Source organism: Dermacentor albipictus, chromosome 3, assembly GCF_038994185.2.
Source record: "Dermacentor albipictus isolate Rhodes 1998 colony chromosome 3, USDA_Dalb.pri_finalv2, whole genome shotgun sequence".
Lineage (NCBI taxonomy): Eukaryota > Metazoa > Arthropoda > Arachnida > Ixodida > Ixodidae > Dermacentor > Dermacentor albipictus.
In genome coordinates this window covers 13,880,532-13,899,987 of record NC_091823.1, presented here as the reverse complement: position 1 = coordinate 13,899,987, position 19,456 = coordinate 13,880,532, and the positions used below count along the sequence as shown (strand labels likewise).

The window sequence follows — 19,456 nt, the reverse complement described above, 5'->3', positions numbered from 1 at the left end:
TTCAGTGCAACCTCCTGTAAAGATCCGACTGTTTGCGGACGATTGTGTCCTTTATTCCCGCATAAATCAACACGCTGATCAAGTCAGCCTAAATTATGCATTGCATTCAATCAGTGCATGGTGTGATAAATGGGGCTTGAAACTCAATACTTCGAAAACAGCAAGCATGACATTTAGTAACAAAAAAGAACCTTTACAATTTGCTTACACCATTAAAAATGCTTATATTAAAAAAAACTAGCCAGGTGAAGTATTTGGGCGTTACACTCACAAGTAATTTGAGTTGGGAACCCCATGTAGATAATGTTTGCAGTAACGCACTGAAAAAGTTGGTATTTTTAAAACTAAAACTACATCATGCGTCACCTGCTGTAAAGTTAACAGCATACAAAGCTCTCATTAGGCCAAAATTAGAATATGCGGACCTAATCTGGAGCCCGTATCAGCAATATTTAATTAAAGAAATAGAAAGGGTTCAGAACATGGCCTTGAGGTTCATCTATTCTAACTATTCGCGCTTCTTGAGCGTATCATTTCTTCGCGATAAAGCAAAGGTGACAAAACTCGAACATCGCAGAATGGTATCCAGATTAAAATTTATCTATCAGCTTTACCATGGTCACTTTAACATACAGCGTGAACGTCACATAACCGAGCCGTCAACACGCTTTGAAAGAAATCTCATATTCCTCGTTCTCGATGAGAACAAGTCTCTCCCTTCAACAACGTCCTCAGCCTGGATAAGTTGGACGACGGCATGGGCCAGCTACCATCTATTTCCTGCCCGACCCCAACCATTACAATATACACTTAGTACGAATTCTGATAATTATACCATAGCGCAAATCTACTCGTTGAGCTATTACTCGAAGAGGCGGATGCTACTTACACTAGAAACAAAAATAACAAAAACTAAATAAAATATCACTAATCAACTAACTTCCTAACTAATTATTTTAGCGCCCATAATGCAATATATGAATTTCGCCAGTGATTTTTCAAGGCACATCCAATTGGAACGAATTTTGAGACTAGCACCAGGTGACGCCAATTGAAGTCATATATGCACTATATAAGCTACACCGTGGAGGGTGTATCCGGTGTTCCAGTATTCCGTAAACTCCAATACATTATACTGACAGCGGCTGTTATACCGTATAATAGACAACATCTAGGCGGCATTCTCACCAAAGCGACCAGCGCGACCAGAATGGTCGCAAGGGTCGCTTTGGTCGAAAAGCGGCCGTTTCGGGTCAGCCTCTCCCGATTTCCCAGCTTCGCGAGTGCAGCCGCAAGCCTGGTTATAAGCTAGACAGCGGCGCAGGAGCGGAACCTCGGAATACGGCTATTTGACCTGGCCGTGCGAGCAGATGCGAACGGCACCAATCGCAAGACATTTTCGGTGTGGCGCGATCGACGGGCAGCGGGTCGCGCTTACCGTCGATCCACCTGTCGCCGCTGCTCGATCCCCAACATGGGGGTGGCTCGCGCGACCTCTATCAATCACTGCCGTGCGAAGGTGTGGAAACTCTGAGATATCTATACACAGGCCGTGCGAAGCGGATTGCTATAGTCACGCAGGAAGACATCGATGCCCATCACTGACGCTTTCTGAGCATGCATCGTAAATCACGTGCGCCGGCCATAGACGACACGTGTATAGAAGACAAACATTCAGCTCTGAGCTGACTTCGGGGGTTTTAACGCACAAGGGTCATGTAAAGAAACACTGTGGCCCATAACCACTGCACAAGAAAAGCGAGAAGATGGCTGTGTCGACACTGCGCGCTCTTCTTCGCTGCTCGCCGCTTCGAACGAAAATTCTGCCAAGTGGCCCTTCAAAACTTGGCTACGTGTATTGATCTTGCCTTCTAAGAAAACTCACGCCATTAAAGTCTGTCCAAGTAGTTGTTTTGCTTGCACGGAAAGTGACGCGTAAGTTCTGGTGAATATTCGTGACGTTACGCTGCGCAGCAGAAGCAGCCGTCTTTGGTAATCATTACACATCGGTGCACATGCGGGCCATACGAGTGGCAGCCCGCAGTAGAACAGGGAAGAACCGCGCCATTGTGGGCTAAACTGGGAAGCCTCGAGTGCCGCCTCGGTGCGCTGGCGGCGATAGGCGCCCCACTTATCGGTGCCGTCTCAGCCGACAAGGCTCAGTGTGGGGCCAGCACAAACAGGATTCCCACCAGACGATCGACATTGTTCGAGGTATACACGTGAACGAAAGAAGGCTTGAGAGGGTAGTGTAACCTACGCAGCAGGACCCACGCGAGGACTATAGCATTGAGTGCGCCACTGCAGGCGACTTAAGTACGCCGCAAAATTTTCAGCGACTATACGCCTTCTATTGCAACTCTAGGATACCATGATTCAAACTAGGTAAGGATGAGAAATTCTAGACGTCACGATGTTCAGCACAGTGTTGCCCCGATCGCGGTGGCCGATGACAGAAATGTTGTATTAGTTTGTCTGGATTCTCGCTACGCAACAACAAGCTGATAATTATGATGATGATCGATAATGGCGTACCTTTTAATCGATGCGGCCGCAAATAGTCACCTATACCCTGCATCAGCTAATTAGGATTTAAAGTAACTATCTCAGCACGTCTGCTGCTTTTTTTCATGTTTCTGTCTCCTTCAGCTACGGTCACAAACTGAATGTTTTGTCTTCCGGTTAACTTCCCTGTTAACCCCCATTTCTCTTTCACTCATCCATGGCAAACTGCTAGGCTGATGATGACGGTGATGATGACTTCTAATGAAATCCCCTTTGAATTGGGGTGGCGCGACAAATAGTCGCCCGCGGCACACGCAAAACAAGCAAACGTATATTGTTATGATTGGGGGTTCAATCCCATCGCTCGTGATCCGTTGTCAAGATTGGAGTCGGGCATGAATTAGAAGGTAGCTGGCCCATGCCGTTGTCCAACTTATCCACGCTGAGGACTTACGTTGATGAAGGGAAGGACTACTTCTCATCGAGAACGAGGAATATGGGTTTATTTGCAGTATTTATATCAGTCTAACATGACTGTTTGAGAAAGTACATCAGTCTAACATGACTGATTGAGAGAGAGTGCCCTGAGCAGCCGCACAACGGCGGTTTTTAAACACTCGGTCCACCCCCGATACCCAGGTGACGGAAACGGCCGTCCAAGCACCGTAGGCGAGTTGACCAGGCACCGTAGGGGAGACGAAGCACCGTAGGGGAGTTGACGAGGCACCGTAGGGGAGACGACCCGGCACCGTAGGGGCATTTATTTCCCGAAGTGCAGTGCGCCCGCCGGCCGCCCATTGTCTGGTGTCTTGGTCGGCGCGTGGGAAGCGGTGTCAGTAGACGTTCCCGCGGGCTCAGTAACAATAGTTGGTCCGCCGAGCCCGTTTAGTTAGAATGGCGACTTCGTCAAACTCGGCTCCAGCGACGGAGAGTCGAGGACGCACGTATTGTTGTTCACACACAGTCGACTTAGTCACGCCGTGGGTAAAGGTGTGCGGCGACGCTCCAGGAAAGTTGCCGCCACAGTCGCAACTGGTTGGCAAAATTTGCACTGCAGCTGGCCCTTCTTAACAATATGCGAGGAAAACAATACAGCAGCCACATGTCTGGGGAAGGACATTTGAGGCCTGATCCGCAAACCTTTCCGCTCGTAATCGCTTCTTGTGTGCCCGGTTGTCGTCCCCTGCGTCTCCTTCAACGTCATGAATGACCGCGGGGTCCGTTCTCCCACAGGAATTGTTTGGCGAACTGCAGTTTTATCCGTTTCTATCCGTTTCTTTTCTATCCGTAGCGCCCAGTGACTTATCATAGCCGCGCACTGCGAGCCAATGACAAAGGCCGAACGAGCTCTAAAAAACAAAAAGAGGAAATTATCGTTGCAAGCTGTGGCCCTTGGACCGGAAAATAAAAGCCACAGACGTACACCACGCGGAAGCCGCACGACGGCAGCCGCTGCGGGAGCAGAGCCCGACAGTGCGTAAAGCACCGCCAAGCACGCCCAGTAAAAGGCCACCGATGCTCTCCTCGGAGATCCCGCTGGGCGACCACAGTAAAGATTACCACGAGTGTTTAGGCGTTGCGTATATTTTACGGTCGGGCCGCGCACACAGTTTACGCGCGCAGGCAGCGCAGACGAGACGCGCGTGCGTGCACCTCACGCCTTGTGGATAAGCGCCTATCGCGGGGCCTCGAGCGAAGCGTGCTGCGAGCGTGGTTGCGAAACGACCGAGAAAACGGGCAGTCGCAGTACATGAACAAGGAACAGCACGCAGGCTTCGTTCACGCTGGCTCGGTGCTGGACCGAACGCGCGCCGCGAGCATGCATGCTGGAACATGCGTGGACCTGCGTGGGTGGCGTTTGCTCCGCGAAACTATACAACACAGCAATGCGGGCGTACGGGGCCAAATGTGCTCCTATGCCATCTGACTGCGCAAGTCCCGTGCGTTAATTAAACCGGAGGGCAAAATGCAATGCAACAGCGTAAAAGGAATAACGCGTGACAAAAATTCAACACTTTATATCAAAGCAACAGAAAATGAACTATATTATCATCCTGAACAAGGTTCCTGGGCCCCTGTTTAAAAGCAGTTCTTATGACTTCGTCAGTCTGATTATGTTATTGCTTACAGGACAAGATACTCCCCCGTCTCCCAATAAGGCGGCCATTTACCATCATTCGTATACCTTTGTTCATGCTATAGTTCGGAAATCCTGCGCGTGCGCTGACAATTTGAATAAACGAAACGTCTACAACGTAAATAATTTTCTTTCATTTGCTATGCTCAAATGTACGCCTTTCGGCGGAACGAGTCGTCAACGCTCAGCTATATATCGTCGCTATGACGCTATGCCGCCAAGGTTGCGCTGACCACGACCAGCGGAACGTGGCGGCCACGCCAGCTGCACCGCTGCATCGATCAGTATGTACGGGAAGACAGAGAAACGCGCTGGGATCACACCAGCACACTACGGCCAGCGTACATGGCGGGAGGAACACTTCTTGCGCGCACCCACGCGACAGAATATTCAAGCAAACGGGGAAGCTGCCGAACTAATACAGCAGGTGCCTGTGCCTGTTACGTATATAGAAACATAGAAACAGGCTTCGACCTCGACCCTCTAAAACCTTAAAAGAGTCTATAAAGTTTTCCATTCCATACCGCTCATTTATAATGTGGCAACCTGGGCGCGTCCAGATTTCTTTGTACAGATCACCGTCGTAAGCTCTGCATCGGGGGCTGCTTATAAAGCAGGCCTAAATCTTGAAGCCGCTTAGCGAGTGTATTGAGTAAGCGCTGCAGCTTGCAGGAACGCGTGTATATTGTTCCTTACTTGACGTCCCCGAGCGAGCTGTCTTCGGCGTCCGCGTCGTCTTCCATTCTTGAAACGAGCAACGCAGTGACACGCAGCTCGCAATGCGCACGCCTCGCCACTCTCCTTCCTGTCCACGCACGACTGATGAGCGGAAGGCGCGCGCGCGGCACGGAGGAGCGTACACTACGCACGTCGCGGCATAGTTGCATTCAGTACACTAAGCAAAGCTACAAGAGGCAACGGGTCCGCGCCGGTGCGTTATGGCGCCCCGGAATGTATAGTACCGATCGCATTATTCGGTGTAAACCCGAGGACGTGACATGCACAGTGAGTGGGACAGCACCGCTGGATTTTTTACAGCGAGACTGTTAGCCTCTCGGCGGTCGGCATTTTTTCGTGCCTGCGTCCGTTAGCAAAAACGTGGGCCGATCCCGGCGAAAGTGCAGGGCCAGGAACAGTGGCTCGTACCCCCGTAAGGCAGAGGCTTCAAGCATTCAGGAAATTGAAGTGATCAGTGCATACATTCTTTGGAATCGCGCATACAACATACAGAACAGCATGCCTTTCAGTAAAGTACAAGAACAAAACAAGCATCCGAACCGCGTAATTGATGATAAGACGCTCCTGATAACAATGCGAAGCACGTAGCGCACCACGCATACGTTTCCCGGTAACGATTACTTTTGCGGAAGCTGCCGCGGCGACGGCAGCTTTCGAAGTGGGGAGTGACGTCCCTAGCCTTTTGGATATAAAAGAACCAGCCTAGCAACTTGATTACATGTTGTGGCAGCACCTCTATCGGCGGCGAAGTGCTGTCAAAATTACCATTACTGACATTACTCTAAAGCAATGAAGTATTGCATACACCCTCAGCAGTATAGTGGTCGTTTTCAACAGCTTCGCTGCACCCCCGCTTCTGCGGGGCCGGGTGGCGAGCCAATATTTTTTTGTTTCTTTTTTCTGCATTGCATAAACAGTTTGAACCAGAAAATAAGGCATGTTATTTCCTTATATCTACCATGAAGTAACGTAACGCCAGAAATAATAATAAGAAGAAGAAGAAGAAGAAGAGGAAGAAGAAGAAGAATGAAGTGCCCGTTGTTATTACCGCAGTGCGCATTAAACTAATTGACGAGCGAAAATGGGGTGGCGTTTTTACTCATCTCACCGCAACCGAAAGGAGTGAACTAGAAAGCATTTACGCTTTTGCCCCCTGAATTCCGGCGTGCTTTTATTCCTGTTGTAAAGGGGGTTTATTCGGCTTGTAGAGCGGCAGCGACAAACTCAGCACCAGCAGGTCGGGCGCAGCCAGCGAACGAACTGGGTACGTGCCACGCGATGGCAACGGGGCTTTTCAGTCTGCCGATCGTCTTCGTCACAATCACCCCCGGAATTGAAGAGGAGCCATCCTGGCGACCTAGGAAGAGGTGGGCGGATCGTAATACTGCTTCAGCCGGTCAATGTGCACAGTCTCTCGCCCCCGACGACGCAGATCGGAAGATGGCGATACGGGTTCGACCACGTAGTTCACTGGTGATGTTTGTGCAACCACGCGGTAGGGCCCGTGGTATTTCGGGAGGAGCTTGGACGAAAGGCCAGGAGCAGCAACAGGCGGGACCCAAAGCCACACGAGTGAGTCGACGGGGAAGGGGTGAGGGGGAGGATTGAGGTCATGGCGTTCTTTTTGGCGGCACTGTTGAGCAGACGTCACCGAACGGGCCAGTTGGCGGCATTTCTCGGCGTGCTGAGCAACCGTAGCAACAGGTGAGCATTCAGCAGGGTCAGGCCGGTACGGGAGAACCGTATCAATGGTGCTGGAGGGATGGCGGCCGTAAAGCAGAAAAAATGGTGAGAATCCGGTAGTGGCTTGAGAGGCAGTGTTATATGCGTAAGTGACGAACGGAAGTACAAGGTCCCAGTTGGAGTGGTCAGATGCAACATACATTGAGAGCATGTCACCAAGAGTTCTGTTGAATCGTTCTGTTAAGCCATTGGTCTGTGGATGATAAGCAGTAGTAGTGCGGTGAATAATTTGGCATTCAGATAAGAGTGACTGCAGGACATCTGAGAGGAATACGCGGTTTTTGAACAGTCAGCGTCAGCCATGGGCACCTGCCAGTAGCCAGAACGGAGATCTAAGGAGGAAAAAAAACTCCGCTCCTTGCAAACAGTCAAGTGCGTCGTCAATACGTGGCAACGGGTAGACATCCTTTCGGGTAATCTTATTAAGCCTTCGATAATCGACGCAAAATCGTATGGTGCCGTCTTTCTTTTTAACTAGGACGACTGGTGATGCCCAAGGACTACTAGAAGGCTGGATGACACTGCGATTGAGCATATCGTTCACCTGGTCATTGATAACGCGCCTTTCAGTCGCCGATACTCGGTAGGGACGCTGTCGAATTGGTGCATGGTTCCCAGTGTCGATAGTGTGCGAAACAGTCGTTGTGCGGCCGAGTGATGTTGCTTGGCAGTCAAAAGACGAAGAGAAGCCTTGGAGCAAGCGAAGAAGTTCGTCGCGCTGTTTCGTCGTAAGGTCACTGGCAATAGCTGGCGTAAAAGAACGCGGCAGTGACTGAGGAGGCGATGCCTCGAGAGCAGCAAGATAAGTGGAGTCGTCCATCGTGTCAAAAATCGAAGATGAGGTCAGTGGCTCTGCTCTGCCAAGGCTTTCACGGCGGCGTAGAGTAATTGGTTCAGCCGATGGGTTGGAGACGCACATGAGAGAGGCAGCAGCTTTGAACTCGAGGACGGCGAACGGCAGTGGTAGTGAACGGCGGCGAACTAAGAGTTCAGACGGAGTGAAGAGTACTGTGCCGTCATCTACAGATTCGCAAGAGACACTGACAAGAGTGGAAGACCAGGCAGGTATAACGGTGTCATCTGAAACAGCGATTTTGCGACAATGGTCCTTATGGTCAGTGATAATATCGGTCGAAAACTGAAACAGCTCGATTTCAGCGCGGGCGCAGTCAATGATCGCATGATGTGTGGAGAGAAAGTCCCAACCTAATATGACGTCGTGTGAACATGATGGCAACACGATGAATTCTATGATATAGAGGACATCCTGAATTACGACACGAGCAGTGCAGGCGCCGGATGGCTCGACGTGCTGCGCGTTGGCAGTTCGAAGAGACAGTCCAGAAAGCGGCGTCGTCACTTTTCCGATCTTGCGGCAAATACGGGCATCTATCGCTGAAAGTGCAGCGCCGGTGTCGACAAGTGCTAGCGTCAATGTTCCTTCGATTGCGACTTCAATAACATTCTTCGGAGAAATGTGAGGCCTTATACATTTCGCTGGCACCGCAGTTCTCGCCTCCTGAACTGCGATATTTAGTTTTCCTGGCGCAAAGGGCTCCGCCGCCGGTGCATGGGGGAAAGCGAGCGGCGGCGAGGAGAAGGTGAACGGCGAGCGGCGGAGAATGCGGTGTCGACGGCAGAAGGAGATTCAAAGGCGTCCGAATAGTTGCGGCGTTGTTGGAAACGTGGTGCATACGGACGCGCATTGTTCGTGACGTTCGGTGTAAGCAGGCGACAGTGACGTGCCACGTGTCCAGCACGGCCACAATAAAAACAAATCGGACGGTTGTCTTCCGTGCGCCAATGGTCTTGTGGTCGTCCATAGTTCGCCAGTGGACGGACTGGAGGGGATACGGGTGGGCGCAAAGGTGGGCGAAGGGGGCCGTAGGTCTGTGGCGCAGGCCTCATCGCGACTTCGGCGTACGTCAGGGGAGCGGCCGTCGGAGCCTGTTGAAGAGAAGGCGAAATGTGGTCGGCTACCTGCTCCTTGATAAGAGATTGGAGAGCGGGCGCCAACGGAGTACTCGGCTGGCCGTGTGCAAATGGAATCAAGGAAAGCTGACGAGCCACCTCTTCACGGACGAACTCCTTGATCTGTAGCAGCAGCGAAGTGTTATCCGGGGCAGCACCCAAGCTCGACATTGAAGTGGCCTGAGGTGTAGATTGGCGGGTGGCTACGCGTTGTTTGCGCAGTTCGTCAAAGCTTTGACACAGGCTGACGAGTTCAGAGACTGTCGAGGGATTTTTCGCCAACAGCATCTGGAAGGCGTCGTCTTCAATGCCTTTTAGGATATGGCGGATCTTCTCGGCATCAGGCATTGCGACGTCAACGCGATTGCAGAGGTCGACAACATCTTCTATATAGCTCGTAAATGTCTCCCCGCACTGTTGCGCACGGCCACGCAAACGTTGCTCGGCGCGAAGCTTGCGAACTGCGGGGCGCCCGAATACCTCAGTCAAGTTAGTCTTGAAGGCCGTCCACGTCGTCAGATCACGTTCGTGGTTGCGGTGCCACACGCTGGCGACACCGCTCAAGTAAAACGATACGTAATTAAGTTTTTTGGTGTCGTCCCAGTGGTTGTGGATGCTCACCCGGTCGTAGTCAGCGAGCCAGTCTTCGACATCATGGTCTTCTGTACCACTGAAGATGGGTGGGTCGCGTTGCCGCAACGGGCCGGGGCAGACCACGGTAGTCACCGGGGCAGCGGGTTGTGGTTGTGGTGGTCCTTCTTCCGGCATTATGAAGACGGGCTGCAGTGTCCGATTACGAAGTTCCAGAATTCTGGTTGTACCCCGCAGCTCCACCAATTGTAAAGGGGGTTTATTCGGCTTGTAGAGCGGCAGCGACAAACTCAGCACCAGCAGGTCGGGCGCAGCCAGCGAACGAACTGGGTACGTGCCACGCGATGGCAACGGGGCTTTTCAGTCTGCCGATCGTCTTCGTCACACTGTATATAGTTATAGGCACATCGGAATGTAATCAAAATGTTAGTACAAGCAAGACATATAAATCAATTTTTGTTAATCGCACGGTTGGCCCTATGGCATAATATTTTAATAAATTTGCGTAGTCCTTCGTAAAGAAGTTGCGTAAGTAGCCTGACTGCCCATAATCAACTGCTCGCAGTCCGTGTGCTGTTTTTTCCGTATGGATCGCACGTATATCATTATAAAGCGACCCGTTTCTCACTGTTAATTAAATTGCAGCGTTTCTACAGGTACGAATGTAACACCGGCAACAACGTAATTATCGTTCTTGCGTCGGATACTTCTGCTATTGTAGTGACAAAATATTGTACGGAAGGCGAGCAGACGACAACGCGCGCATGAATAGGCACGAAACAGGCATCCGCGTCATTTTTTTTCTTCAACAGCGCTGAACGCAACTGCACATAATTGATGTGCAGTGCATGCCCGATGGGAACCCCGCGGACGAAGACAGGTGGGGGTCCGCTCGCGATGCGGGGCGCCAAACGACGTCAGAGGTGTCGAGGCTGCCAATGCCTGTGAAGAATCGCTTCTGCATGCTCTATGAGCCGGCGCTACAGAGCGCTGTCGCGCGCACTTCGCGACGTGCACTGGGCGCAAGACAAAAGAGTCCCGTCTCAAGGTCATTGCGAAGACGCGCGGTTCTTACGCACTCGCGGAATGAGCTGCGGCCCCGGCTGCTCTCTGAGAACGCTTTGCATACGCGCGTAACGGGAAAATGCACGCGCCACAAAAGATGGAGGACAGAATGATTTAGCTATACCACAGCCACTGGATGAAAAATACACGTGCTCGCATGTTTTCATCGAGCGGCCGTAGCTATCTCTACGAACTGAGCGCTGCGTAAATAAGAGTCAGGCATACGTGCGTATCGCAAGTAAACCACTGGCTTATTTGTTTAGTCACGCATTAGACGTAACAAATTACAGACGGTTTTGCTCCTACAATATCTCTCTCTCTCTCTCTCTCTCTCTCCGAGGAGTCTTGCAGACGACGCAAAGTTCCGCGGTTTATTCTGGACGAAACAAGCGAGTAATGCACCTAAACGTGGTGTTAAGAGGAAACTTTAGCTAGGGCCCAACTCCGACGCCACCTATTCAAATACATGTAAAACGCAGAAGCGTTTTTCTGACCTAACCCCTGGACCTACTTTAATGAAATTTCTTGCATTTGAGAAAGAAAGATAAATTTTAGTGGCTGTTGAAAGCGAAATTTCTATTTAGGATCTGAATTTCGTTAAAAAGATTTTCAAAAATTCGAGAAAGAAAGAAGCAGGAAGTTTACAAATTAATAGCTCTGCATCAAGAACAGACATCGCGGTTCTGTAAACGGCATCAATTAAATTATTAAAAGCTGATAAATTGAATATGTCAATTTATGTCATACGTGAATTCGCTACGTACAAGGGTTCTACAGAAATCATCACGAATTTCTCATGTTGCTCTACGATTTCCTCACTGACACTTTTCATCTGATTATAATAATTGAGTTGATTAATTAAGACTGATCGTTTAATTAGGCGGAATGCAAAAAATAATCTGAGCATCTGCAAGCTGCGGCAAACAACCTTACCTTGGTTGGGTCTCGCTACGTGGCATTTGCATACTTTTAATGTTTGGCTCAAATTAAGTGAAACACCCTGTATATAGGATGTCCCAGAGAACAGCTGTATACCAGCTGTATTATACAGCTGGTATACAGCTGTTCTGTAGAATGAAAAGAATGAAGAAAAAATGAATTCTATAGAATGAAAAGATAAAACTGAAAAACACGGTGCGAGATACGATCTCCAGAACTGCAGCGTTCGATCGTCAAACCTCTGACGACCAAATATTACAGGTCTTATATTTGTATACTTCAACATTTTTTATTTTTTTTTAATCTGAACAGCTTGGCTAACGCTACATAGCTGACAACACCATGTGTTCCTCCGCGTCAGAGCGTCATAGGTTCAGTCTCGAAAGCGGGAGCACGCCTCGTAGCTGCCGCCCCAGTGCCAGATCATTGCGAAGTAGAGTACACCTTGCAGATCTCCGCGTATTGCGTTGCCGCTATACAGGACACATATATATACGGTCTCCTTTACATCGCTAGTTGCGCGATCTTCATCGGCTTCGTTTCTTTGCTAGCCTCGACGTTGTGTCACTAATTGCGGCCACTGCAGCCTGTAACCGTGCGGAAAGCATGTAGGCGTCCACTGAGAATGTTCGCCTGGGGCCGTTATGTCGCCAAAGTTGTTAAACAACGTTTTCCGCGCGCTGCGCAATCCTTGTCAAAAGTTGCAATGTCACTGCGCACGTGGGCTGACCTGTCGTGAGACCGCGTACTCGGAACCCTTTGGTACTTTCACTGCTCCAAAACCACAGAGGCTGAGAAAATGCCGATTCTTACTTTCTCCGACAAATGGGAAGTTGGGAATCACACATGCTTAGCGGTGGCGTTACTTGGAGTAGTTGATAATGCAAACGTGACTACCGCGCACAGCGTGCGAAAAAAAAAGCGATGAATAAGCCATGATGCAGGTTTAATAAATTCTGCCAGTTGCACATAGCACATTTTTCGAATACAGCTTGTAGCATCGTTGTGCGACAAGCTGTGTAGTGCTGTGTAGTGCCGGGCAGTGAACGCAAAAACATAACGGCGAAAACCGCAGAAGTAATTAAATCCAGACGTGGAAGCAGAAGGTGACAATAAAATAAATGTGAGCATGAATGATGCAGTAGGCTTCAATAGAAATCGCGAATGAGTCCGCAAAACTACTTTTTCCGTCATCTTATCACAGCGTCGCTTGTATGTATACCCTTATCATTAATATCTTGGGCGTGTTTTCTTGTTGTTTCCTGTACCGGACCCTGTCAATCGGATAATGAAGCGAGGTTATTTTCTTCTCGGCGCACCGCTCTCAAGTGCCAGGACCTCAGGCAAAAACACTCAAACCAGGGTCGATGTCCTAGACGTCGAAGACACCATATGTGTTTCTTGTCAACAAAACAGACGCGTTCCATTCCACATTAAAAGAAAGAGAAAAGCTCTGCTTTTCACATAGCGATTTTGGGGTGAACGGCTTGGTTATATGCATCACGTGGTGTCAATGAGCCCGCGACTCAATGGTGCTAGAGCCTAGGCATTGTGCTCCAGAGATGTGCGATATATATATATATATATATATATATATATATATATATATATATATATATATATATATATATATATATATATATATATGAACGAGAAGAAAGGGGGTTAACCGAGGGGCCGATTTTTATTAGTCATAACATAAGAAGCCTACAAACACTGGCACCAAGGACAACATAGGGGAAATAACTTGTGTTTAATAAATGAAATAAAGAAACGATAAATTAATGGAAAGGAGAGTGGATGAAAAAAAACAACTTGCCGCAGGTGGGGAACGATCCCACAACCTTCGCATTTCGCGCACGTGCGATGCTCTACCAATTGAGCTACCGCGGCGCCGTTTCCCCATCCACTTCCGTTTCCCCATCCAGCGAAATGCGGAGGTTGTGTGATTGTTCCCCACCTGTGGCAAGTTTTTTTTTTTTTCAGTCAGCTGTCGCAATCTAGGCCTGCCGAATCTTCAGAAATTTACAGCCATGACAAAAAATTTTCCTTTTGTACTGACTCTTGAGGCCTCTTGAGCTCAGTTTACTTCAAACCGTCCTTGTCCATGCCTACTTCGTAGTGAGCTAAAAATCTAAGGTGTTGCACATCCAAAAAATTGCTGAGCCAGCCGTGACCTTGAGCGTGAAATGTAAACATAGCAGATGAGCTTGATACGTTTTTGTAGCGTGTATAATGCGATATAAAGAGAGATCGAGGCTTTCCCCATAACAGGGCCCATCGGACAACTCGCCGTAATTGAGCTTTCAGCGATACGACCTTGAAGGTAAATTGCCGAACCCACGTAAGACAGCCCGCACCGACCTGCTGCCGCCGTCCTCATCTCAAATCATCGGAACCGCCTCGAGGCCGGGGAAAGTAAACAGAGAATGCGTTGGCACAACGTTCATGTTTTTTTTTTTTTAAGTCTTTCAGAGCAATTAGGTCGGCACGCTGTCCCGGTCAGCAGCAAGGACCACAGTTTAAGGCCAGCTGCAACGAAATATCACTTCTTGAGCTCAATTTGTTGAATACAATGTAACTGTAGCAAAGCCGGAAGACGAGCAACTGCACGTATCTTGAATTATCAGTGTTCAGATTGCCCCGCCGTAGACGGCAGATTCCCCTGGCGGTGTGCCCAGCAGGTACACGATTAGGTGATTTGACGTCCATACCAGAATCACACGCGGAAGGCCGGGATATGCCCCTTTTTTTATTTTAAATCATGCGGTAAAGTTCTGGGAGTGCAGCCGCACCCAGCGTACACTACGTATGTGAATTAAGCAGCGAACAGACATGCAGGCCAACGCCGGTATGGAAAGCGTGGATATATGACAGGTCTTTTTGCTATATCCGTTAACATTTCGCTCATAAAATTGTGCATTGCGCCCTCTCATAGATACACGAACCCATCACACATTCAGTAACGAAATTTAAAGTTTATTCCGATTTATCGACACCTCTTAGTCGAATAATTAGTGCATTATCCGGATTTGCGGACTTACGCACGCGATGTTGAAAAATAACATCGAAATTCCCTCCTACCTATCAAAGACAGGAATGAGAAGAAAGATGAGGGTAAAGGTGGGGATGACAATGAAGCGCAGATGATAATTCAAGTTATATGCAACAAGAGCCTAGGTGTTCATTAAACACTTGCGTACAGTCAACTTTCGCGCAAGAAACGGGGAGAAATATTTAAAGCCTGAAGTGCGTTAATAATTTTAAATTTTCAGCATCGCCCACACAGTGCCAAAACAACACTTCGCGTCACCCCCTTCAATTAAACGTTGAACTGCCCCACAAACGTCTCACTAAAGCCACAAGGTGTGCGATGTTTCGCAAGCAGTCTTTTCTGCAGCCTCCCTTCCCTTTTTCCTTTCATGCCCAAGGCCGAAGAACAGGCGTACGTCGACATCATAAAAAATATTGTAATGATAGTACGAAAACGTGCTACCAAAGCGGCCTATCTTTCACGACACTTTTCAAGGCAAGGCTTTTCATCACATGACATCTATCACTACGTGACCGCCAGTCATGTAGACAGCCCGCACCGTCACGGTAACTGTCAATGCTGTCACTGTCACATGACAAGACACTCAACAGGACGAAATGGACGAGACTCTCGTGGGACGCGCGCACGCCCACGAGAGTCTCGTCCGTCTCGCGCCCACAACTACCAAGTCACTCCTGAGAGTGCAAATGTACCCTTGACGTACCAGCCACACTCGTGACAACTTATTTTGATGAGAAAAAGATGATTTATTCACAGAACGTCAGGGTGGTCGACTTGACTGAAAGCGCTCTATCTTGCGAAGCCCTACATTATAGGGAAGGAGGAACGTAATGAGCGATGCGATGAAACCTTAAGGTAAAAATCGCGCAGACACTCTTCATTCGCCCCGGTACTCTCCTCACACATTTATTTATTCTAACTACAGAACGGTAGAGCCATAGTTCGTGGATTTAGTTAGACCTGAATCTTACTCCATTTATAGTGTACACGTCTTCGCTCCGACGGAGCAATCGAAAGATCAAAGCGTACCGACTGAACTGTCAGCCGTGCACTATATACTGTGCGCGCAAGATCGTTGTATGTATACCTATGCATGGCACACTGTAAGCACGACAGCCGAACCATGCAAAGCGGACAGAGCACGATGAAAACCAAGCGTCGACGCATGCGCACAGTTGCGTATTTGAACTAAGCTATGGTGCCAGAGAAGCAGTTCGACCGTTGCCAACTCACTTGCCCACGATGAACTGGACTTTCTTCCTCGGCCTGCAGTAGTCGCACCCAGGGCCGCTATTCGGCGAACCATCGTAGCCGCATCGGTCGCACGGAAGCCTTCCCGACGTTGGCAGGCACCGGCTCAGGCGACGCACGAGAAGTGCCGACAGTCCGGCCAGACGGCCCGGCTTATCCGGAGACGTCACCAGCATGGCAACCCAATGTCGATGCTTGCGCTGTCAAGCCCGAAACAAGCCACGGTAATCAGTCCCGCAGCGCTGCTTCCTTCCTTGTCTAAATGTTTAGCGGTCTCGATTACGAAAGGTCGTGCGATCGCTAGCCAAGCCGCGTACATCAATCCTGCCCTTACCGCGTCGAAAGAAGTGACGAACAGCCTTAATACTAGCTAGCGTAGCCTCAACGCTAGTGTAGTGTAACAATGAAAACGAAACTCCTGGCTCAGCGCATATCACTCACCCGCCCTTCGGGATCACATGGGGCCCAGCGAATAGCAAACGGCTATAGGAAGCAGCTCTTTCAGCCGCGACGCAGGGTTTAGAGACAACGGAAGGTTTGGATTAGCCACCCACGTTGTGACGCATAGTAAACGGAGGCTTTACCGATAAGCTATCCGCGCGAGGCAGCGTGGGACGCTCCCGGAAAGAGCACTCTGAAGTGGCCCTCCACGAGCTCGATCAACCGGCGCTTTTATCAAGTGAGAAAACAACACCGCGAGCCTCGGTTCTTCGTCGGTACGCCAATCTCCGGTGGTTAGCAGCGCGCACCACGGCGAGTTACTCGGCCGTCCAACTGCGCCAGACGCGACACACCGCGATGGCACTTTCGCGTCGCCTTGGAAGTCGCAAGTTTCTCTCTCTCAAGGAACAAGACCCTTCGCTAACGAGCCCCGTAATTCGAGCGTCGAGCTGGCATAAACAAACTGCCGACCTGCGTCCCGTCATACACGGAGAGAATGACGGGTTCAGAGAGAAACAAAAGGAAGCCGTGCTCTGTTCAATCACAAATAGAAACGCCAAGCCGGTGCTTGCTTGTCTCCAGAGCAGAGGACAACGCACTCGGCGGCGGTCGGGCGCGCACCTCAACGACGTTCTGCACATCCACATGCGCACAGATCGGGACGTCGCACCGACGAGGTTTCCTCCCCCTTCCTCTGGGGCGAGGCAGTCGCCAGGTCGAACCGCGAGATGCGTCCCTCTCCTCCTCCTCGTCTTCTTCGCAGTGTGACGTGTGAACCGTGGTAACTGTGGCGGCGGCGAAGAACAACACGACCGCTGCTCTTGGCGTGCCGGCGGCCCCTCCGAGGGCTTCGCGACGCGCGATTCGCCGCGCACGCACGTGCCGCGCGCCGGCAAACAAGACCCTCGCGGCGACGAGTTCGCACGTACGACGACGCACCGGCGATCAGAGCGCGCGCATTCGGAGGACAGCGGACGCGCTGCGGAGCTGGCGACGGCGGAGGCAGCGGCGCCTTGGCAACCGGCCGCCCCGTTGCCCCTCTTCGCTCGTCTTCCTCCCCCGCCCCTCCCCGTTTGCTTTTGCCCCGAGAAGCAACGCGGCCCCTTCCAACTCCATTTTGTCATTCGCCGTATCCCCCCCTTCACTACGGGTCCCGTCGTCGTCTCAGCGGGCCGTGTTCCCTCCCGTACCCGCACGCTCACGGGCAGCCGTCAGTGCTCGCCGAGCAATCCAGCGTGAGCGCGATCTCTCTCCAGACACACCGTGCTCCAGACTCAGGTGCGCGGTAGTCTAAGCCATACGGATGGGCAGAATGTGACACCGCCTTTTTAAGTTCTCAGTGGAGCACGACTGCGTCGACACACCGCTTCTACCTGCTCAGCAAACATGGGCCGCCGCGCGAAACGCTTCCTGGGGAGAAATTACGCCTCCTTGTTAAAGCTTGTTCTTGTTCCCTGGTGAAATGGCGCAACCCACTCTGGGGGATCGGCCATGATCGGGTGGTGAAAAAAAAATGTTAGTAATTCTTATTTCTTTTAAAAATATATTAGGATGAAATTAAATAAGTATCTTGCAGATGGGATTCAATGTGTGTACCGTTACAGATATGAATAATCAGTTATCTAGGCATTTTGTGAATTTTGTGAGCATAATAAGTATACAGAAGAATTCTAGCATGCAGTTCTTTTTGTCTCACGCGGAGAAATGCAGAGTGCTTCACAAACGTTACTGTGGCTGTACAGACAGTACAGTAGCCCCAAAGGAAAGAATTACAGGAAGAGTCAAATTCAAGCTAAGCTTTTGGAAGGGTTCTTCTAAACTCTTTTCTTTTGAATAATGAAACGGCGGCATGTCAAAAAGAAGTGTTGCAGAGATCCACTCTCATTGCATAAAGGGCACAAAAGCGATGTATACTCAGACCAGACCTATGTAGGCAAAAGTTCAATGGCGGGACTCGGCGTCGCAGTCTTGTAATCGTTACTTCAATTTTTCAAGAGGAGCACCATTTGTTGTTCTAAGGAAAACTGAGATACGGGAAATCAGATGTTGCCGACGATGATTTCGCGAAGTTATTTGTAGTAGTATATTTTCGGAATTGCGCCGAAGTGATGAAAGCTGACGTAGGTAAAATGGGGATTATATATGACCATCGTGGGATGCTTCTGCGAGTGCATTTGTATATTCGCATAAGGCTAGACCTTTGTGGCCTGGCGCCCACACTAAACGAACGAGACGTAAGTGTCTTGGGAGAAGAGAATAGAAAGCATCTAATGAATTTAACAATTTGGGTGTGGTCGGTAAAGAGCAGACAAACAGGCAATCAGCTAAGATTACGGCTGATGACAGAGATAATGGTAATCTGTGTAAAAATAAGACAATTGCCAATAATTTCACCTGAAAGATAGGCGTGAAGTCAGGTAGCCGAATGGAAAAAGACAATTATGAAACATCGTTCCAGCGCACAATTGAACACGGACGAGAAGAGAAGGACAAGACAAACGCCGCACTAAATTTTATTCTTTTCACTTTTTCTTTGGTTTCAACGCCTCGAATGATTGTCGCCTGTACCAAAGAAAATATTTTTGTGTTGTCCGGTGCACCAACAGCGCTCCCCCGCCCCCCTCTCTCGCCTCCCCCTCTGTACATAAAGACCTGTTGTCCGCTAATAAAATTTAGTTGAAGTCCGGCGTTTGCGTTGTCCTCTTCTCGTCCGTGTTCAATTGTGCGCTGGAACGCTGTTTCATAATGCCAATCACAACCTACTAGCCCTGCTGTCCATATTTAGGAAAAAGACCAATTCAGATATGGTGGTACAATGCCCACACCTGCCTTTTCTACACAGACGGAAGCATTAGTTGCTATAATGGTATTTGTATCTAGATGTGCGGAAGTCTTACCAAATACTATTCAGATATTGATAGGGAAGGTGTTTAGCGTTGTTTGGAAAAATATAATCAAATTCGAATTTAGCGACTGGAACTTAGAAATTTAATAAGACCACCTCGCATAGGTGAACATTT

At 49.6% G+C, this 19,456-nt stretch overlaps 1 protein-coding gene and 1 non-coding gene across 3 annotated transcripts in view; both read right to left on the bottom strand.

Moving 5' to 3' along the window:
• LOC139057245 (proton channel OtopLc-like) overlaps nt 1-19,456 on the bottom strand; it is a 107,946-nt gene that overhangs the window by 68,185 nt on the left and 20,305 nt on the right. The window contains exon 1 of one of the 2 annotated variants that reach the window (XM_070535114.1): nt 15,978-16,186. The exons of the other annotated variant lie outside the window; for it this stretch is intronic. Coding sequence (XP_070391215.1) covers nt 15,978-16,171 — 194 coding nt within the window. The 5' untranslated portion in view covers nt 16,172-16,186. Of the gene's footprint in view, nt 1-15,977; nt 16,187-19,456 lie in introns of those variants that run through there. 2 annotated transcript variants of the gene reach the window in all.
• TRNAA-UGC (transfer RNA alanine (anticodon UGC)) lies at nt 13,506-13,582 on the bottom strand. Its single transcript is given in 2 exon segments — nt 13,506-13,541; nt 13,546-13,582. It is a non-coding gene; the product is annotated as a tRNA-Ala (tRNA).